The sequence below is a fragment of the Grus americana genome, chromosome 6 (genome assembly GCF_028858705.1).
Source record: "Grus americana isolate bGruAme1 chromosome 6, bGruAme1.mat, whole genome shotgun sequence".
NCBI classification, from domain to species: Eukaryota; Metazoa; Chordata; class Aves; order Gruiformes; family Gruidae; genus Grus; species Grus americana.
Window position 1 is genome coordinate 20,146,702 of NC_072857.1, and position 19,723 is coordinate 20,166,424.

At 40.3% G+C, this 19,723-nt stretch overlaps 1 protein-coding gene across 2 annotated transcripts in view; it reads right to left on the reverse strand.

Moving 5' to 3' along the window:
- FIGN (fidgetin, microtubule severing factor) overlaps positions 1-15,934 on the reverse strand; it is a 103,655-nt gene extending 87,721 nt beyond the window's left edge. The window contains exons 1-2 of one of the 2 annotated variants that reach the window (XM_054830710.1): positions 14,714-14,866; positions 13,782-13,951 (exon numbers count right to left, since the gene is read on the reverse strand). In XM_054830710.1, coding sequence (XP_054686685.1) covers positions 13,782-13,806 — 25 coding nt within the window. In that variant the 5' untranslated portion in view covers positions 13,807-13,951; positions 14,714-14,866. Of the gene's footprint in view, positions 1-13,781; positions 13,952-14,713; positions 14,867-15,846 lie in introns of those variants that run through there. The other variant, XM_054830713.1, reaches the window with a different exon arrangement.
- Between the last annotated feature and the right edge of the window lie 3,789 nt (positions 15,935-19,723).

Here is a 19,723-nt window from a genome sequence, read left to right on the forward strand (position 1 = left end):
TATGTGTTCAACTACACAGAGGACTTAATGAAGTCATCGGCAGGAGATACTTTCCCTCCTTCTAAAGTGTACATGCTCCAAACACATTTCAATTCAAACTGGCAAAATAATATTTAAAAATGCTCAAGCAGAAAATGCCCAAGTTAAACCAGTACACTTTTAGGAAAGATTGTATACTTGGTTAATGAGATTCTATGCAACAAATTTTCTTAAATATGTATATTTCTCCCTAAAAATACTCACATTCTTAGATCAAAACTAAACTATTGGGGATTGGGGCATGTCTTAATTTATGGTACCAAATCCAAGAATACTTGCTCTTTTGTCCTACTTCAGTAGATCTAAGGAAAATTTGAAGCAGACTATTAAATTCATTTGAATTATTGGAAACCCTCTATTTTCTAATGGTGGTATACTGGACTAGAGAGCCATGGTCAAACATTTGAACTGGAGAAGAAGCATGACTTCACATAAATATCAACATTAGCAACAATAGTCCATAGGAGAACAAAAAACTGTAATACAGCATTTCATGAGAGGAAAGGGTCGAGCAATTGAACCTAGGCGACTGGAGTAGGGTTAACTGGGTTTAATCCCACCTGAATTATTTATTACCTAGATTTTAGTACAGAATAAATTTTAGTACCTGATTTTGCAAGTCTCAAAGACTGTGCACTGGCTTCTGTAATTTTTACTACAGTAAAGAGCAGTATATATGTAAAGAAAGATTTCTACCAGGTAAAGGAATAACTGTAAGTGAGCCATATGATTATACGATAGTGGATGTGAGTCTTTACTTTCATAAAGATCACCACTAGAGGAAAAAAAAGAAAACAAACAGCATAACAAATATAAAAGCTTTCCTCCAGATTTAAAAAAAAAAAAAAAAAGCAAACCTCTTATTGTAGCAAAACTCCAGGAATAACGAGGAATACACACAGAGATTTTATTATGCAATACAAATGGGATTGTCTCTGAAGGTGCCAGTGTTAAAACTTTCTGCAGATGGTTGTGAGGGTCTGGCAGAGGAGGTTACTGGCATGCCCTCTAGAGGCTGGATGTCTGGTCAAGGAACTTTTCAGCAGCTCTAAAATACAGAAGAGGCTACCAGAACTACATCTGTAAGCAGTGCTTACTCTTTTTATGTTTTTAAGCATATTTTATGTACTCCAAGACACTATAAGTATTAATACAGCAAACCAAACCTCTAAAGGATTCCTGTCAAGTATAAATATATGCATAAACACAAGATATAATTGAAAAAGTCTTTGCTTAATGAGCTCACGGGTGCTTTGGCACAGTGCATAAAACGTAGATTTGAAATTTTAAGATGATATATCAATTCCCACAGTTGGGCTTTGGAATCAAAATTTAAAAAAAAAAAAAAAATCTATTCAGCATCAGTTCAGATTCAGGTTACTCTTACTCTAACATGGAGCCACACCCTACAAATAATAACAATAAATTTATGACTACACAGATGGGTAGTAAGAAAAGTATGGATCTTTTTAAAGGCAATATATCTCAGGGTAAAACCAGTGTCAAATTTTGCATTGGCAGTAGGTAAAAAGCTCTAATATACCTGGTCAGTTGGACACTAGTTGAAATACAGCCCACAGAGCTCTTAATAGCTCAGCCCAACAAGTACATCACCAAGTGGAATTTGGTGCACAAATGCAAATGGATAGATTTTTTTTTTTTTTAAACCATACATGATTTTTATCCTTATTATCTTACTGCTGACAGCAAGTAAGTCTTACTACAGCTAACTAGGAAACAAACTTGCTTGCCTGAAATCCGGCGTTGAACTACCCATGACACTTTAGAAACTGTACGCTAGCAAATTATATTACAACATAAAATAAATCCCTCCTGAAAGTAGTTATCCTACAAGAAACACGGACATACAAGGTTTCACTTCTTTCAGTGCCTTTCTACCACATAACGAACATATGAACAGCTATCCAGTCACAGGTTTTTGCTTAAAATATTTACAAAATACCCCAATTTGATACTGGTTGGTATACATAGTAAAAGGAAACATGACAAGGAAAATAGTTATTTTCACCTCTAAAAGCATAGTTAAATGATAAATTAACATCATTAATGAAAACCTCATTGCAACTACACAATACTATCGTGCCTATTCATACTTAATTTTTGTGTAGAAATTACATTATACAACACAGCATATAATCGGCTCTGATTGGGGGTAGGAGAGAACCAGTCGTTAACTATGACTAAAATGACTAGTTTTCCAGTGCTGTTGTCTTCTAATTAAATCTAAGTGTGGAGCACAGTCATTGAGATATGCTATAATGATTTGCTTGGAAGTATTTTTCCCTTTTGTTTTTTCCCCTCTGCTTATCAGAACACCTTACACCTTTCAAAACTAGTGTGGGGGGGGAAAAAACCCCACAAAAAACCCCCCAAAACCAAAAACCCAACCTGCTTCTGGCAGATGCCATGCCAAGGCATGTATTACTCACCATCCTTCCGCCCACTTTGGGGAACGCAGCTCATCTATTTCTTAGCTCTTCCCACTAACAGGTACTAAGTCAAAAGCTCAGAACTGCACCTCAATTGCTATTTCAAATTGCAAGCTTCTTAGCAACAAACTAGACTGCCATTTTATTGGTGGCAAAAGAAATACATCTGTAGTACGCAATGCTGCATCAAGCTACAGCGATTCCTGTATTTACTGTTAGCTGTTGGGGATTACACCCAAACCCAGTTCTGCTCCAGAACAGCTTCCAGCTGAGCATCCGGCAATGCCAGTACTGTACCCACGAGCAGATATCCAGAGAGCCTGGCACCCCAGGAGCATAATAAGTGGGCACAAGTTTCTCCTCACTTTATGGTTAGTATTTTCTATAAGATCAGACTTAGAGAAGAAATAACTTATTATATCAGAGCCTCTTATCTTTACAATGAAAGACTGCAGGTCACCTGGTAGAGGACACAACAGATATTAAAGTGATTATAGCCTTGATCTTAGTCAGAAGATAGAATTACATGTGTGTTGGTAGAGATGTCAGTAAGACCACGCAGAATGGCACTTTTCCGTGTTTTAGAAGCGCAGTATTTCTACATTTACTATATTTCAAATACAAAAGAGTTTCACAGTGGCAGGGTAAGACCAAGAGGCTGGGAACAGGGCGGGGGGCTGGGGGACGTGGGTAGGCAGAAAGAGGGGGGCACAGAACGGCTTTGAAAAGCCAGGAAGGAGAGCTTCTATTTCTCTGCAATGGGTTTATATCAGCCAGGCTTAAATAATGGTATTGCAAATTGAGGCCCAGGGGAATTTGGAGCATACAAGCGAGCTTTTGTTCGCCAAACCCCAAAAGGTATGTGGGAGATTTGGGGGTTTGTTTCCATTTCAATGGCATATGTATTTCTAAACCATAAGTTAAACTATTTTGCTCTGTTTATTGTACAGCCTTCCTGATCCAGTACCTGTTAGGAAAAATATTTTTCCTAGCCAATATAGTGACAACTGTTTAAAGTAACAGTTATCTGTTACTGTACTTAGCACTTTCATTTACTTCCCTTCAGAACTTTTGAACAAGGAAGAAAGCAACAAATCTAATGTAATAAACCTCATAAGGAACAAAAAAATAATTAAAAAAAAAAAGTGGGGGGAAGCAACAGAGAGAAAGAAGAGCATGGCTAGAAGTCATTTGAAGGGATGCAAGCTTTCCAGTGTAAACACAGAAGCTAATTAGTATGTTGTGATTTTAAAACATATTCTGTTATCAGAAAGCAAAATAGAAATCTGTACTAAAAAAAATAATCTTCTGAAGTGTTTAAAGCAGGTGGACAAAAATGTAGGCACATACAAACATATGCTTCTATTCCCCCCTCCCCACACACATGCACAGATACAAAATTGGGTTAGTCGTCTGTAAATAGGCTTAGCTCCTGTAAATATATCTCAGGATTTTAGGTGTACTTTTTCACACTGTAAGAATTCTATACAAAACCAGTTTAATCTAACTCCCTCTGATTATTATTAGAAACTCATTATTTGAGGACATCTATCTTTACAGTAACTATGCACCATTAAGGAGCACAATGCCCATAATTGTTTAAAAAAAGCCATGGGGGGGGGAGGGGGAAGGGAGAAGAGGATCAGGAGGAGGGAGGAGGTAACTAAGGGAGGTTTTGCAATTAGAACAGCATCATCTACTCTGCATTTTGCTCCTTGGAACATTTACACAGTGGCAAACTGAGCTTAAAGTTTCCTCCGTTCAAAATCACAAATGAGTCATTCGGCATATCTTTACCTAACACGCGTATTTTTGTCCTGATTAATTTAAAATGTGTTCTTACAACCACTAGGAAAAATCAAAAGCCCTATTTACTCCATCATACAGCACTAATACCTCAAGAGGGAGATTGTAGCATTTAAGAAGTACAAATAAAGCCTACGCCTACCGTTTTCTGGGGAAATTCCTTACAATACCCATCACCTAGCTTCCAAGATTTGTTGCACACCTGCATATCCAAAGTCAATACCAATTGCAGGGACTCGGCACCTCTGATTACTGAGCACCCAAAAGTAGAAACCTGAATTGCGCTTGCTGAGATGCACTGCTATTCCTGATGTTATCTCAGCCACTCAGAGCCTTCAAGCTCAAACTGCAGCTGTTGTAGCAGCTCCGAAACAGAAAGGAGCAGTAACTTTAGCTAAAAACGACTTGCCTGTCATGAATGAAAGCAACAACTTTTACTATCTCTAAACAGCTGACATCTTGGGCGCGGGAGGGAAAGATTACAAACAAAACATCTTTCCTTAATCAGTGGTGAAAATTATTACTCCAAAGTAATACTAGAGTTAGTTTGTCTGTTACTCTGTACCATACGGATGATCTGCTCGGTGATGGAAGAAATATCGCTCTTTGAACAGTTCTAACTAATGAAAACTTTAAAAAGTGTCATTCATTAAGGTGCTGGTTATTCACAGCCTCTATAAGCACATGATGAGACATATTTTACCTACATCTGCCTTAAAAAAAAAAAAAAAGCTTAAAACAAAGGCTTCTCAAACTTACTTAACTATATGTCTCAACACAGACGTTCTCTGCAATACTACGGTGTGCCTTTGGTACGACGGTCGCATTGACAAATGCTAGGGGCCAAATAACGAGAAGTGCTTCATACCCCTCGTTGCATCAGATTTACTGACTTTCAGCTTCAGGTCTCTGCCAACACTAGTACTACTCTGAATAATAGATTAAATTTCTTGATAGGACTACCATGGTATCAGCTAAATTAATGTTACCGCTAAAGTTTTTAACCTGAAAGCTGAAAAATACACCAGTGTTGTAGCATAAAGAACGCCTACGCAGGACAGGAGTATGAAATGAATGAAAGTCAAAGAACAAAATGAAAATCAATGACTAAAAAGGTTAATTGCTGCATGAACAGTTTCCAAAATATATTTATTTCAGCTTTTATCGAAGGCAAAGAGTAAGAAATAAAGAATTATCAGAAATTCTATAAAGACATGAAAAATTACTATCTTTAAAATAGAGTATCTGCCCTGTTTATAGTATGTTCAATACAGCACCAGCATAGATATGTAGTTAATACAAAGCTGCAGATCAAATACTAGTAAACACCAAACCACTTAATTTTGTAAATTAAGTGTACGTTCAGCTGAAGAGTTAGCAAATTTACAGTCTCCTTCCATACTGAAAATAACTGAATCTTGCTAATTTAAACCCAGCAATTTTCTGACTGAATGGGGATCCCCAGTTCACAAATTATCACAGGTGACTTCAAGCCTATATTACTTTCATAAAAAACAATACACACTCTTTTAAATTTTAATTTCTGTATTTTAATCATGCAGATGACCTATCAATTAACTTTACATTTCTTCAGAAAACTCCATATGTATTTTAAATAAAACAATTTTATAGAGTGCAAGAAAGGATTTGTAAAAACATATTGTCCAAACTGAGTTTTTATACAGCAAGACTGCACTATTCTTTTAGAGCTGCAAGAGGAAACAGAATTGTATTCATATACCAAGAGTGTATTTCTACAATACTGTATATAGTGATGTGGTCCACAAATGCCAACAACAAGGGACTGAAAATAGGATCAATTCTTTTCCTTCTCAGAAACAATCTTGTAAGCATCTGAGTTCCCAAAGACATAAAAGAATAGTTACCTTTCTGAGATCTTTTGATATCGCTCTTCATGGTGGAGCTATCCACGAGTGATGGGAAAGATCTCTTTTGAAAGTAAATGGTGCACCTTCAAGTGTGTTCAGATACATCTTTGCTGTTCCTTTCTATGTTTCTCAAGTTTTACTTGAAAAGGATGCTTGATTTTTTAAAATTTGGTTTAGGTATCACAATGGGATACCTTATATCCGTCAGTGCTTGCAAACCTTATTCTTCCAGCATAGAATCTAGCTGTTTCTTTCTCTGTGTCAACACAGGAGGCTGAAGTAATCAGATAGGTCTAAAGAAGACAGAGGATGTTAACCTGCACTTTCTCAGAATCTGTGATGAGCAAGTTCATACTTTGAACATGACCACACTGAGCCGTAAGGTATATAAATAGCTACTTTTCATCTAAAAGCACAGCTATCACAGGAGTTTGTATAGCAGGCCTATCAGTTCATAATATTTTAAATATCAATATTGATACTGTTGTCAAGGATTAATAATTTCTGCCTATAACTTTATCATTCCCATCCACCTTCTGTCACTCAGTAATATAAAGTAATTGCTGGCTCTTCCCCTCACCATGTCTCCAGAAGAAACGTGCACTCGGTAACATCTGTTGTACTGTCTAGGAATATCTTTGCAGCAGTACAGTTCTCATAGGTTTATTAAGTGATAATTCAAGCTTACTGTATAAATGCTTTTTTATTAATGACTTGCTTGTATGCTAGAATGGAGGAAACAGAAGGGGAAAAACCTCTCAGAGGAACATAGGGTTGTTATTTCCAACATATCAAAAGGCAAACAGCAGTTGTTCTAAATCAGGCAAAAACCCCCTTGAATGAGAGTGTGAATTCCTGCCACAAACCCCCGTAACCCACCAAATCCAGTCCCTTCTCCCATCTCTTAATATTCCTTTTCAAATTCCATTCAGATTAGCAGGAGTTACGCAAACATGCGTTAATGCGTCCCTCAAGTATTTTATCACACTAAAGACAAGAAACAAAAAGTTTAATTATGCCCCATACTGAAGAATCATTCATTCAGACCCTGCTTAATTAGATGTGAGACAGCTATCTTAGATCATGAAGTTTGACCACAGTATGCTTTTACTGCTAGAGTATTAATGCAAATAAGATCCAGATTACTGAAACCAATTTATCATCACCAATCTATAACCAGCTTGACACATGCACACATTAAAAATATCACACAAAATAAATTGTGGCATACATCTTCATGCATTGAGCAATTCATATACAGAAAATGAACCATATGCTTTAACGAAGAGTACATGACACATTACAAGTAGGATACGAAAGGGTTAAAAACAGATAACAAAAAGTCCAAGCAATATGTGATTTCAAGGAACTTGGAGCAAAAATGGACTAGCGTCACCAAAGTTTGCTATTGCATCAAAATAATGTCAGTATTTTTCTCCACATCAATTTCAGGATATTTGAAATTTAACTAACATACCAACAGTAGTTGCACTATACTTTAAAAGAACTGAGAAAATAGTTTCTCAGTAACAGTTAAATAATATGACTGGTAATTGCTATTTCAGTGTTTCGTGGCACATCAGACTACATCCTTAATAGACTATTGTAAAAAAAATAAAAATCAGCCAGTAACAGAACAGCCATCTGTAGTTGCATTATTTTTAATTATAGCTGAGACAGATGAAACTTTTTTCCATATGCAGAAAAGGAGTCTAAAGAACAAAGTTTTATTCCATTATTTAAATATAGTAATGCATGGCTGTTCTTTCTATTGTACAAATACAATAGCCATTGTAGTAAGGAGTGTTGCTTATATAATTAAACAGATAGTTCAGTATTATGATATGTTTGACAGGTACCGTTACTAGCACTATAGGAACAGACATACAATATTGTTATTACCATACTGTGTGTGCCGATACCTCGTAGCAATATAACTCAGCAAAAGGGAAGCACAGACTCTGCATTTTCATCACTGCAGACGTCTCCGTATGCTCTTAATCAGCGGTGCTTTCTGCAGATTACACTTTCTAGTGTTCTTCCCATTCTCAAACTGACCTGTCAAAGCCCAGTCTCCCCCAGTTTCTCAAGACTTTGGTAACCGAGACTGACCAACTATTTCTCTTTCCATTTTACCCTCACTTGTCACACAGCGAGACCAACATCAACAGGTATTTAGAAGCAATAGTAGTGAAGTCCACTTGTATTTAGTAGGTTGCTGCAAATACAAATTATCTTCTAAGAAACATAATACATATACACGCATTCTCTTTAACATGCTGATTGGGGGGTGGCAGGTACAATTATTAAAGGACTGAAAGCCTTAGATTTCCTTTGACCTCCATTACAGTCTAGGACTCTCTGCTCCTTGAAGGATAAGATTGTATTTGTCGAACCTATGGTAACATATTGCAAGTGGATTTTCTCTGTTCTTCTCTATTAGCTATCATCCTTTAAAGCAATACAGTTTCACTGGGGGAGATGTATATGTTGTTTTGAGATTCAGATATTTTTCTCTTTTTTTTTTTTTTAAGAAAAAAGAAAAATTGAATGATCTTAAGGAATTTTCTTTAAGCTCGCATTTCTCACACACTCTATAAAAATATCATTGACATAGGGTGAAAAGGTCGCATGCCTCACAGAAATGGAGCCAAGTACTCCAGTAAGGTTTTTCACCTGGAAAATATCCCTATAACTAATTCTATCTATTGGAATTTTTGTATTATTATTTTAGCACAAAAAAACCCCAAAAAAACCTCCAGGCCTTTTCCCAGCCTAGAGTTCCCTGAAGTGATCTTTCCCATAAGGAAGATAAGTTTTCACTTAGAGGATAGCATCTCTAGCAGCAAGAGTTTAATACTCTGCAACAATATCAGGGATACGCAATCCTGAATTTACAGCTCTTCAAATTACTTTTATAGCTATGCTGTTCATTTTGGATCAGATGCTTATCTAAAATTCCATATATTTTAGTTGCCATAATATCTGATTTAAAACAGCTTCCAATAAGCCAAAGAATGGTACTAAAAAAAAAAAAAAGAGAGAGAGAGAAAGCCACCAAAAAAAAAAAAAGCCACAGTGGGCCAGATTTTGGGAGCTATGAATTACTGTAGCTCTTTAAAGATAAACTATTTTACACCAGCTAAGGATTGGGCCCAATATGCACAATTCCACTTCAAAGTTGATTTTTTTTTTCAACGTGCACAGTGTTTTGCTGCTCATCTGCTCTGTTAATAACACATGAGAATTTCTAATTAGTTTATCTCTAATTCTTTTTATGGTTATTTTATACCTTTTCTTCTCAATGGCTCATGAAGAGAAAAAAGTGCTGATTGATCAATTAATCAAGCTTTATTGACATACAATATTCCTCAATACTTCAGAAATGTCTGCAGAACAATTTCCTCCAATCATAAGATCAATGAATCAATGTAAAACCCCAGTAATTAAATTTATCAACTCAGTATCAATACAACTGGCACTTTATGAAAGTATTATGTGAAGTTTGTTCTCTTAAGGGGTATATTGATTGAGGGTAGAGAGCCAAATATTTCTATTATTAGATCTGGGAATGCTAGATCAAAACTCAGTCTGTTATAAACAGCATACAAATGTTTCATATACACAGATCTCATGCTGATTCTGTACCATTAAACCCACTCCTAACAAGCAGATAAGCCTATTAATTGATGATTAAGTCTACAGAAAGATCAGTCATTATGTTCAATACTTCTTGTATGCATTCATTGAACAAACGTATTGACAGGAACCATACAGAATCATTTTCCTCTAGGAATTAATTTTTTAAAAAGGAGGAGACCATCTAAACAAAAGCAGATTTCAAACCTTGTCCATGCAGCATAAAATAGCCTTAATTAATTAATTAAATTTTGAAACTAAAGCTTTGCAGTCTGCAAGAGATTATCACATCTCCATCATACATAGTAGTTATTAATTGAAAGGTGAACAATAAAGCCTAAAGATGACACATCTGATAAGAGCCATATTAAAAACCAAAACAAGGAAAGAACACCATCTAAGTGGTTTACAGTTTAATTTTTAAAGGGCTAGTATACAAACTATTCTGAAATATGTATTGTAGCTGCTATCCCTTACTACATATGCATAAGCAAGTAGGGCACAAAAGTTCATGAAGTGCCATTTTATCAATTATAAGAAAAAGAGTAGTAGGCTTTTTATATCAAGAAAAAAAAAAAAACCCGGAGAATTTTTGGCTCTGCTTAAACAAAAAAGTCTTACAGAACAGCTAATGAAATAAGACTGTCATTTTTTCCCCATAAACTGTATGATGAAGATATCAATAACGATACAATATTCATATTTCTAAAATACTGCTAGAATAAGAGAAGCAAACATCCCTGTGCTTTCACAGATGTTGCAATAAATAAAAACAATTTGATTGAGTACTGAAGGTATCTTATTATGAAGGGGGGGTAAACAGCAACAAAAACCCCAAACCCACCAGATTTGTGTAGGAGTCACATCCTGTTACAAACATCAAACAACAATGAGCCTTTATTACCATGCTACGATTCCTTCATTTCAAACATGATTAATTAGCAAGTATAACACTCACCAAAACTCCCACCACGCTGCTGTTTGCTGCCTATTTGCAAATGGGTCTCCATCAAGGATCCATAAGCAGTATTAGTTTCATTTATGACACTGAAGAAAAGAAGTCAAAGCATCTTGCTTTAAGGAAGATTTCACTCATACCTTAGCCAAAAAGAAAAGAAAACAAAAACCCAACACAAACAAACACCAAAGCTCTCTTTCGTCGAAGGGATTCCTTGATAATCCAAACACAAACTTCATGCAAAATGAAAAACTTTTCTAAAAAGTTGCTGAACAATTCAAATGGTTGAAAATAAGTAGAGATAAGATAAAAGATCAGGTTAGACTTCGGGGGTTTTTTTGTTTTGTTTTGTTTTTTACTTGAAACCTCAACTTTATATTCAATTTGAAATACACTGCTCCTGCTGAGAATGTGAGTGTGGTTCATATGTCAAAAATGGAAACAAAAAGAGGATGAGAAGGGGAAGACACACTTAACAGGACTCTTAACATGTTTTAAGCTGTGCAAACAGATATCTTCAAATGTACCTTACTTGCAATAAACATTACTTTAGCAGTAAAAGAAACTTTGCTTCACAGAGGGGAGAGGTGGAAACTGAGATTACAAATACAGAAAAAGAAACAAGACTGAGATGAGAGAAAAAAAAAAAATCCTGAAATTGCCTTCTCAAGCTGAACTCTATAAATACCATCACAAAAACAACGGGAAAAGGTTCAATTTGAAAGCAACAGATGTATTCCTAAGCAAGAAAATATCCCTGGTGAAATAATGCCCAGGCTTACAGAGAGGATCTTTAAAAGTATGAAGATATGCATGTGTGGCAAAGCTAAAGTTTCAACGTGAAAATAAAAATTAGGCAGAAGATCCGATACCTCCTTGGTTTACCAGCTCTGTATCACAGATACTTGACGATTTTGTCACGCCCAGAGCAGAGTCATTTTTAAGTGCAAATTAGTTCTAGTCTCTCCAGCTTTTTCAATTTTATAAATTTGGGATCAAAAACATCAAAGCAGCTTCCACTTCGGACCTAACTTTTAGAGGATCAATGTGACAAGTCACTGCTTGATAGATGTTTCTCTTGATAAACGACTTGTTCAAAAGAGACATTGTAGCTTTCATTTCCTGACCACAACACACTTTTAATTTGCAACAGCAGAGCTGCTCGAGTGTGACTACTTCCCACTTTCCAGCCTTTCAGGATTGTGGCACTGTCAGGCCACATACATGGGCAAAACAAAAACTCAGAAAGAGGTGCATCCACATCGAGAATTGTAATGAAACTTTTCCTCAAACAGGAACCTGATTGTGTTTGATTTCTCCTGACAGTGGGCTTTTAAACCCCCCTCCCAACCACCTCCAATCCCTAACATTTTAGGGAAGGGAGGAAGAGAGGAGAAATCATATTTGGAAATATATACTTCAGTACCATAGAATATATATAGCTACCTAATAGTATTGTGTTTATTAGACATATATATATATTACTGCTACTATAATTATTATTATTATCTGGGAATTGCATTTAACAGTCCAAACCGTCCACACCATCCAATTTCAGCTCTCAGCATACTGTCCGATTCCCGATTTAAAATTTATAAATGTAATATCCTCCTCATCACAAGCAGCAGTCCAATCTGCTCTGAATATATATTACAGCTTTAACATCACAGAGGGAAATCTCCCATCTGGCAATCACATTCGCTCCAACAGCTCTAGGAAAAAAAAAAAAAAAAGAAAAAAAAAAGAAAAAAACGTTCCGCTCTCGCTCGCTTGCTCTCCTCCTTAAAACATTTCTCAGGGCAAATTATGTGCATCTAAAATAAACAGTCGCCTTATTGATTGCTTCAAAGTCAACAAGTTCTAAATGCAAAATGCAATCAGATCGTTCCCATCATATAGCACTCGGGATATGTTTAGCAATATAGTCACCTACAGCACCAAAATAGGAGTGTACATTGTGCAACTGCTCTCTCAATTTCTTTCTTGCATTCAGATATGTTATTACGAGAGATCATCGGCCACACACACCAGACCTCCCCCTTATCCCAAACACACACACACACAGACACACACACGCTCGCTCTTCTCCTAGGGTTTCTCTCCATCCTTATTTGTTGCTACCACACGCAATTAAAAGTGAACGTACCCCCTTTTTGGTTGCACAAAACAGACTAATAGTTGCTTCTGTTGCTAGTTCCTTAGCCTTAATTGCATACCTAGAGGAGCATCTACTGCACCACAAGAAGATCTATTGAAATTCCCCATGCTCCATTTTATCTGACTTTTTTGGAGGAGGGGGCGGTGGGGGGGGGGCTGAGAGTGACCATTAAAATGAAGCTAGTTTCAGCACCTGATTATTTCATTCTGTTACACATTGAGAACAGAGCAGTGGAAACCAGACACTTGTAAACTAAGCATAGAATACCACTTATTAGACAGTATTAAACATTCGGCCACAACAGTAATTTTGTTTGTTTACATGCAAAACATTCCCTCACCCCACACCAGTTAAAACCTCTAGCAGATGATTACACTGAAAGTAGAGGGAAAAGCAGCTGGAGTTCAAATAAATACTCAAAAATTATTAGTTTGCAAAAGGAAAAAATGCATTTTAAGGCATGTATGTACGAGTACGTAGACATATAGGTGTATATATTCATTGCTACGCATTTTCGCCTTCTCCAGTCACCAAGTTTTACTAATTTACATACCATTGGAGTTCAGTGGTGTATATAGTGCACTGCTAGTAACATGCAACTTTAGGTTTTACAACTGAGATCAATACAATGGACAAAACTAATGCTATAATTGAAGCAGAAATGATAAACAAATGATAGCAAGAGAAAAAAAATGCTGATATACACAAGTGAAAATATACTACTAAACATTAGGTATTTATTACAAAATATTTGCATGCAGAATCCTCGGTGCATTATCATGCTATTTAAATTTGTCTTTGCTATTTAGATGCAAAGGAAGTAGATCCCAAAACGGACATACCATAAACACTGGTGCTACTGATCATTTCTTGCTGGCAGCACAAAAAGCTGAATTGGATTTTTCACAAGCAGGAATTCCAAAGGTTGCTTTTCATTAAAGCCACTTTTCCTCTCAGCTATCAAATGTCACTGCCTTGAAACGTGGGCCCTTTCGTCAGGTATTCATTTAACCTACATGCATATAATTAAGTGGGAAAGCAACATCAACAAAAAGGGGATCTCAGATCACAAGAGAAGAAAGAAAGGGGGAAAAAAAGCACATGACCAGGAATGCAAGTCCATGTCAATTTCACTCACTCCCATTGAAACTAACAAGAGCTCCAGGGAGGATAGTAATAGGATCAGTGGATTGTATATACCATTAAATTATACATCTTTCTCTCCCTTCCGAGCCAACAATACGCCCACCACGCTGTACCCCCTCCAAGATGATGTGCTTACATTTTACTGCAACAGCTCCTCTGACATATTCGTGCCCCCCCCCAGCCAAGACACAGCAATTTAAACCTAACTTTTGTTTTGCGAGATTCTTATTTGCACTTATTTGCTCCGAAGTTAGTTGCCTCAAAGTCCAGCCCCGTGTTACCTGCAGTTTATTATTTTCAATGCAACTTAAAAATAAATCCAATTAGGAGGAGGAGGAGGAGGTGGGGAGGGAGCTTGCAATCGCGAACTCTTAATCTGCCTACTATTGTTGGCAATGATCAAGGAGGAAAAACCATGCACTGCGATTGTATATCTGTACTTTCCAGACTACGATTAGGAAAGCAGACCAGAGTGTTTAGTACCAGAAAACGACTGCGAATTAGGCAAAATATTTAGGGCACGAGCTGGCGATTAAAAAAATACGCGGCTGTCTCAGAGAGCTCTAAGATTAAATAAAATTTAAAACGATGGTAGGAAGACTAGGGAAAAAAAAAAAGATCCTCTTACCTGGAGATTTGGTACAAGAACCCGATAGGTTAGAGTAGCATCGATCCGATGTGTTTGCTGATGAATGGGGGCTCGGGTTAAGTGAAGGTGCCTATGATTTGAAATCATTCCAAGTTTTTGAAGGGAAGACTGACTGCAGCCTCTGCCATGTTGGAATTTCAAACCCAAAACAGCTGCTTTGCAAGGAGCCAGCATGCCAGCAGCTGGACGCCTGCGCAGAGCGCCGCCGAGCCAAATTCAAATCACTTTCACGCGAAGAGCCAAAGATCAGTTTTCAAAGGGGGAGCGGCGCGGGGGGCGGGGGCGCTCCGCGGCCCTGCGCGCCGGGGCCGCCGCTTCCCGCGGGGGACGACGAGGCGCCCGCGCCGCGGCCCCGCTTCTGCTCCCCGGGGCGGCGGGACGGGGGCAGCGGACTCCCTCCGCGGCGGCGGCGGGGCTCCCCCCGGGCGAGGCGGCGCTCCGCGGCGCGGGGGGGTGGGGGGAAAGGCCGGGGCCTAGCGGCGGCCCGCGGCCGCGGGGCAGGCGGGCAGGGAGCCGGTGGCGGAGGTTCCCCAGCCGCGGCCGTCCCCGCTCCGCCGCGGCCGCCCCGCGCCTCCACGCCTGGGGCCCGGGAAGCGTCCCGGCTCGGCCGGCGGCGGCCTGCGCGGCTGCCCTCGCCGGCCGGCTTCTGCGCCGCGTCCCCGGGCGGCCGGTGTCGGGGCTGACTGGCCGCCACCGCCTCCCGCCTGAGGAAAATGGCCGGGGTGGAAGTGCCCCGCGCGCCGGCGGGCTCGTCCCGGCCCGGGCGGCGGCCAGCGCCGCGCAGACGTGCCCGGTCCCCGCGCTGCTCCCGGGGAGCCCCAGCAGCTGCCCGTCAGAGCCCGGCTGCTAGCAGCCGCGGCGAGGCATTCCCGGTAGCCGGCAACGGCTGAGGGGCCCCGGCAGCCACACCTCCCTCTGCCCGCACTTCCCCAGCCCCGGCTCGGCGGGAGATGGCAGGGAGCCAGCTACCCCGGCCCACAGCTGCCGGGGACTCCCCTTGCATAAGAGGGATTCCCCGGGGGGCTGTTAGACGGGCTTTACAGCCTCTTTATGCTGGCAGGGAAGGCATAAACCGGCCACACAGCACAAATTGGGCCCTCCCTCTCACACACCGGTTATGCCGTCTCTCGCAAACGGGTCTTTCTCCGTCTCTCTCCGGCGTGGCCGGCCCGCCGTGCCCGGTGCGCACGGGCACCCTGCTCCCGCCACGCCACCCCTGCGCACCCGCCTCCCTGCTCCCGCTGCCGTGGAAAGGGGAGAGAGGGCTGCCCGCGAGACAGACCTACGTTCCTGGTTTTACACCTGATGGGACTATCAGGGCATTTTTACCTTCTCTTCTATCGGGGAAGAAGCCACGCTGTCTGGATGCTTTCCTGGGCTCTGGTTTAGGGACCTCCTGGAATGGTTTCACTTCCTCTCTTCCTGGTCCTGCTGAGGAGTTAAGGATGGCTCGGGAAATTTGTGTGTCTGTCCTGGGTGTGGAAGAGAAGGATTAAATTTTCTTAGGGAAAAAGGATGATGCAGTGGGAGTCTGGGCTCTGGAGGAGGCAGAGGAGACCAGTCCCAGGGGATTAGCATCTGGAGGAGTGGGAATGGGCTGGTTTCCTGGCTGGTTTCCTTTTCAGTAATAGAGAAGGCCTAAATAAAACTCAGAAGTAGTTGCCAGCAGAAGCTGCTGTGAGCTGTCAGCCAGTCCCTATCCTACTGGGTAATGGGAGAGGAAAAGAAAGGACTGGAAGGCCTGTCTGATTGATGCAGGCCATGAAGTGATTCAGTCAACCCAAAATTATTTTCACCAGCGGAAGACTCTTTTGGGAGACCTGAGCCCCCCAGGTAACAAAGCCGCGCCTAGAGATTGGAAATAATAGGACAGACCAAACCGGCTAGACAAACTTCTGCTTACGGAAGATGTTCCTAGCTCGCTTGGGCAGCCAGGGATAATGCTAGCACTGCCACACGAGGAGAGCACTGCTAGTGAAATAACAAGGCGTCCTGAAGCAAGGAGCTGGTTCTAGAGCAGATACGGCTTATGCTAGCAAAACTGCTTATGCTTCCTGTTAATGTCCCAACTAAAACAAAACATACACGTGAAAACACAGTTAACTGAATATTGGGATATAGAGAGCTATTTTTAGAACTTGCAACATAGCTATAGCAAGAGGAGTCCATAGAGATCACTTTTATACAGCCGCCCAGAGCAGCCAGGGGATGAGAAACCCCACCACACCACCCGCTGTGGCCCAGCCTGCAGCATGCTCTTCTGAGACCTTTTCCCAGCTCTCTGCATCGGATGGCTGAGAGCCATGGGCCCATAGCCTGGATCAGCCCGTTGCCTATGCAGATAGACACCCAGCGCCCCTTCCACAAGAGCTCGTGGGTGGTAAGTGGCAGCTTTGGCATTAATGCAAGCAGACAACTGTTCCAAATCAGGTAACGCATCAGTAGCCTCTGGTGTTCGCTAATTTGACCAAACTGTACATAGGACACTTAGCAGTCTCCGATGCTGAAATCTGCAATGCAGCATGTTGTCTCTGCCAGTGTTGCCAGCACCAGGCACTGAAAATGGTCAGTCATGGTCCCAAGGTCATGAAGTTGGTCTAAAAATCATATTGTTAAACATAAAAATGATTCTTTTTGTCTTTGCTATTTTATACATTTAGATTCCTTTTCCCGTTTTTTTTCCAAAACCGTGGTGCTATGCACTTTTTCTCTCGCGCGAAAGATGAGTTTCTTGCAGAGAGCTAAGTAACTTATAGCTGTAGGAAAACAATGGCAACTATCATAAGGCATTATTAGATGAGCACCAGCGCTTTTGAAATTTCTGACCAGTAAAGAATACATTTATCAATCTTAGTATTGCATCAACCTCCATATTTTCATTTTATATACCTATATTTTTCTTCCCTTCAGGCCTCTCAGACCACATTAAAATAGCCTGAGCTGAAACAGTAGCCACGCAGTATATGTTTGTATATAGGTCAATATTCATCTCTCTGCAGTAGGTCAGCATAAGGCTTATGTACCATATTAAGTCCTTATTTCGAGGTGTGAATTAGGCTGAAGTGAAGGCCTTGTTCAGCTCATCTGTACGTGGATGAATTCCACTCGTTATTTAAAATGCCACCAAACAATCCTGATCCTTTTGAATGGGAAAGTCGCACAGACTTTCAAACTGGGAATGTTCCTTTGAGCCTATTTCAACATCTAGGTGAAACGTTCACAATGAAATTCAAAACCACATGAAACTTGCCTGGTTTCGGGTTCTGTTACAAACTCCAAACTCAGACCAGGCTCCTTGAAAGGTTCACAGACCTTTTCAGCAAATCTAGATTAATAACATTTAAACCATTTGAATTGTGAAAACAAAACAAACCAAACGAAAATCCCAGAAAACAAAGAACAAGAACATCTAACCACGCTACTGCATCAGTTCTCCCAGGGATGCTGATGTGATGCATGCGGACTTTGTAGTTACTCCTTAGTATTTCTGGTAAAGGTTTTTAAGAGCTATGATAAAAACCAAGAATGTTCTGTGAAATAGTTTTTAGTGCCTTTACATTAGTTACATGAATTTCATTTGTAAATGAGAGCAAGTTTTCCAAGTGGCAGACAATGCCAGAGTTCTTTCAATGCTGACAGTTTGGCAGCATCTGTGCTCCCCTCGTGTGCGGCAGTGCAGATCTCCAGGGCAGGGCCTCCTGCCCGCCTTCCTCCCTCTGCGCTGGGGCATCCCTTCAGCCTCCCACTCTCAGACCTCACGCGGGGCAACTGCAGCTCTCACTGCCTACTAGGATGTGCTGCAATAAACAGCCTGCAAGCACTCTTTTTTGGAGCATTGGTGAATATATAGACTGTTTTCCTCCTTTGTTGGGAGCACAACCTCTTTAAGTGCTCAGGCAATTCAAATCAGATATTTATACCGCCTGGATCCCCACGGAGCAGCTGAGGTGGCTCCAGATCCCATGTGCTGGGACATTTCCAGACCACCTTTTTGTGTGCCAGCAGTGGCTGCCTCAGCTTGCCAGAGCTGAGACTCTAAGAGTTAATGACACCTGTGTGGCCCTTAAAGTATTGATAAACATAGATCAGAAGTTATTGTCTCTTTCCTGCATATGGGCAACTAACATTTAGTTGAGTTAATGCCCTGAATGAGCCCCATAGCAAACAACGGGACAACGTCACAGAGAGGGAATGCATTCCAAATAGTAATGTCACATGTTGCTTCCAGGTTCTTCCCAGGAGATTGCAAGGGATGAAATCCTCCCCTCTAGCTGTACCACTGTTCTGCACAGTTTGACCGAAGCTTCAAATATGTCCAAGCCCTAGGTCAGTGACTAAGCCAGGGCACGTACTGTCTTACTGGACTCCTTTAGCACACAGCGTGCTGGCTTCGGTGCTGGGCAGTACCCAACATCACAAAACGTCACTTGACCATAGGCCACATTTAATGTCATTCCTGACTGGGTCAGAAAGAAAATCTTTATATAGAGTACATCTGTCCATAAAGGCACTTTTTGCATCTTTGCTGTGCTGATGTAAAAACTGATAACTTTTACAACTTGTAGCCTCTTTGGGTTAGATTCTGGGATTTTGAAGAGATAGCGTTTCCAATATTTTTGTTCTCTAGTTTGTTCGTTTACACTTCCGTGGAATGGGGATTAGGTCGCCTTGATTTCAGTGAAATTTCTAGCCAAACCCTTTATTGGTCATTCTCTACAATCCTGCTGAATATTTGATGCTTTTGGCATCACAAAACTATTGGTGTCTGAAGTCACTTCCATTTTCCATTTTAGTCCTAGAGGAGAAATTGTTCACAATATCCAACAAAAATATTCATTTACCAAGTGCCCTGTATAACAGAAAAATATATATAAGTTTGTCACATAAACATCTGACAAGACCTATGCCTTCTGGCATTTCTTGAATTTTGAGTGTTTAATATTTTTACTTTGGTAGCAAACGCATTTTTTAATACAATTTCTCAATTTT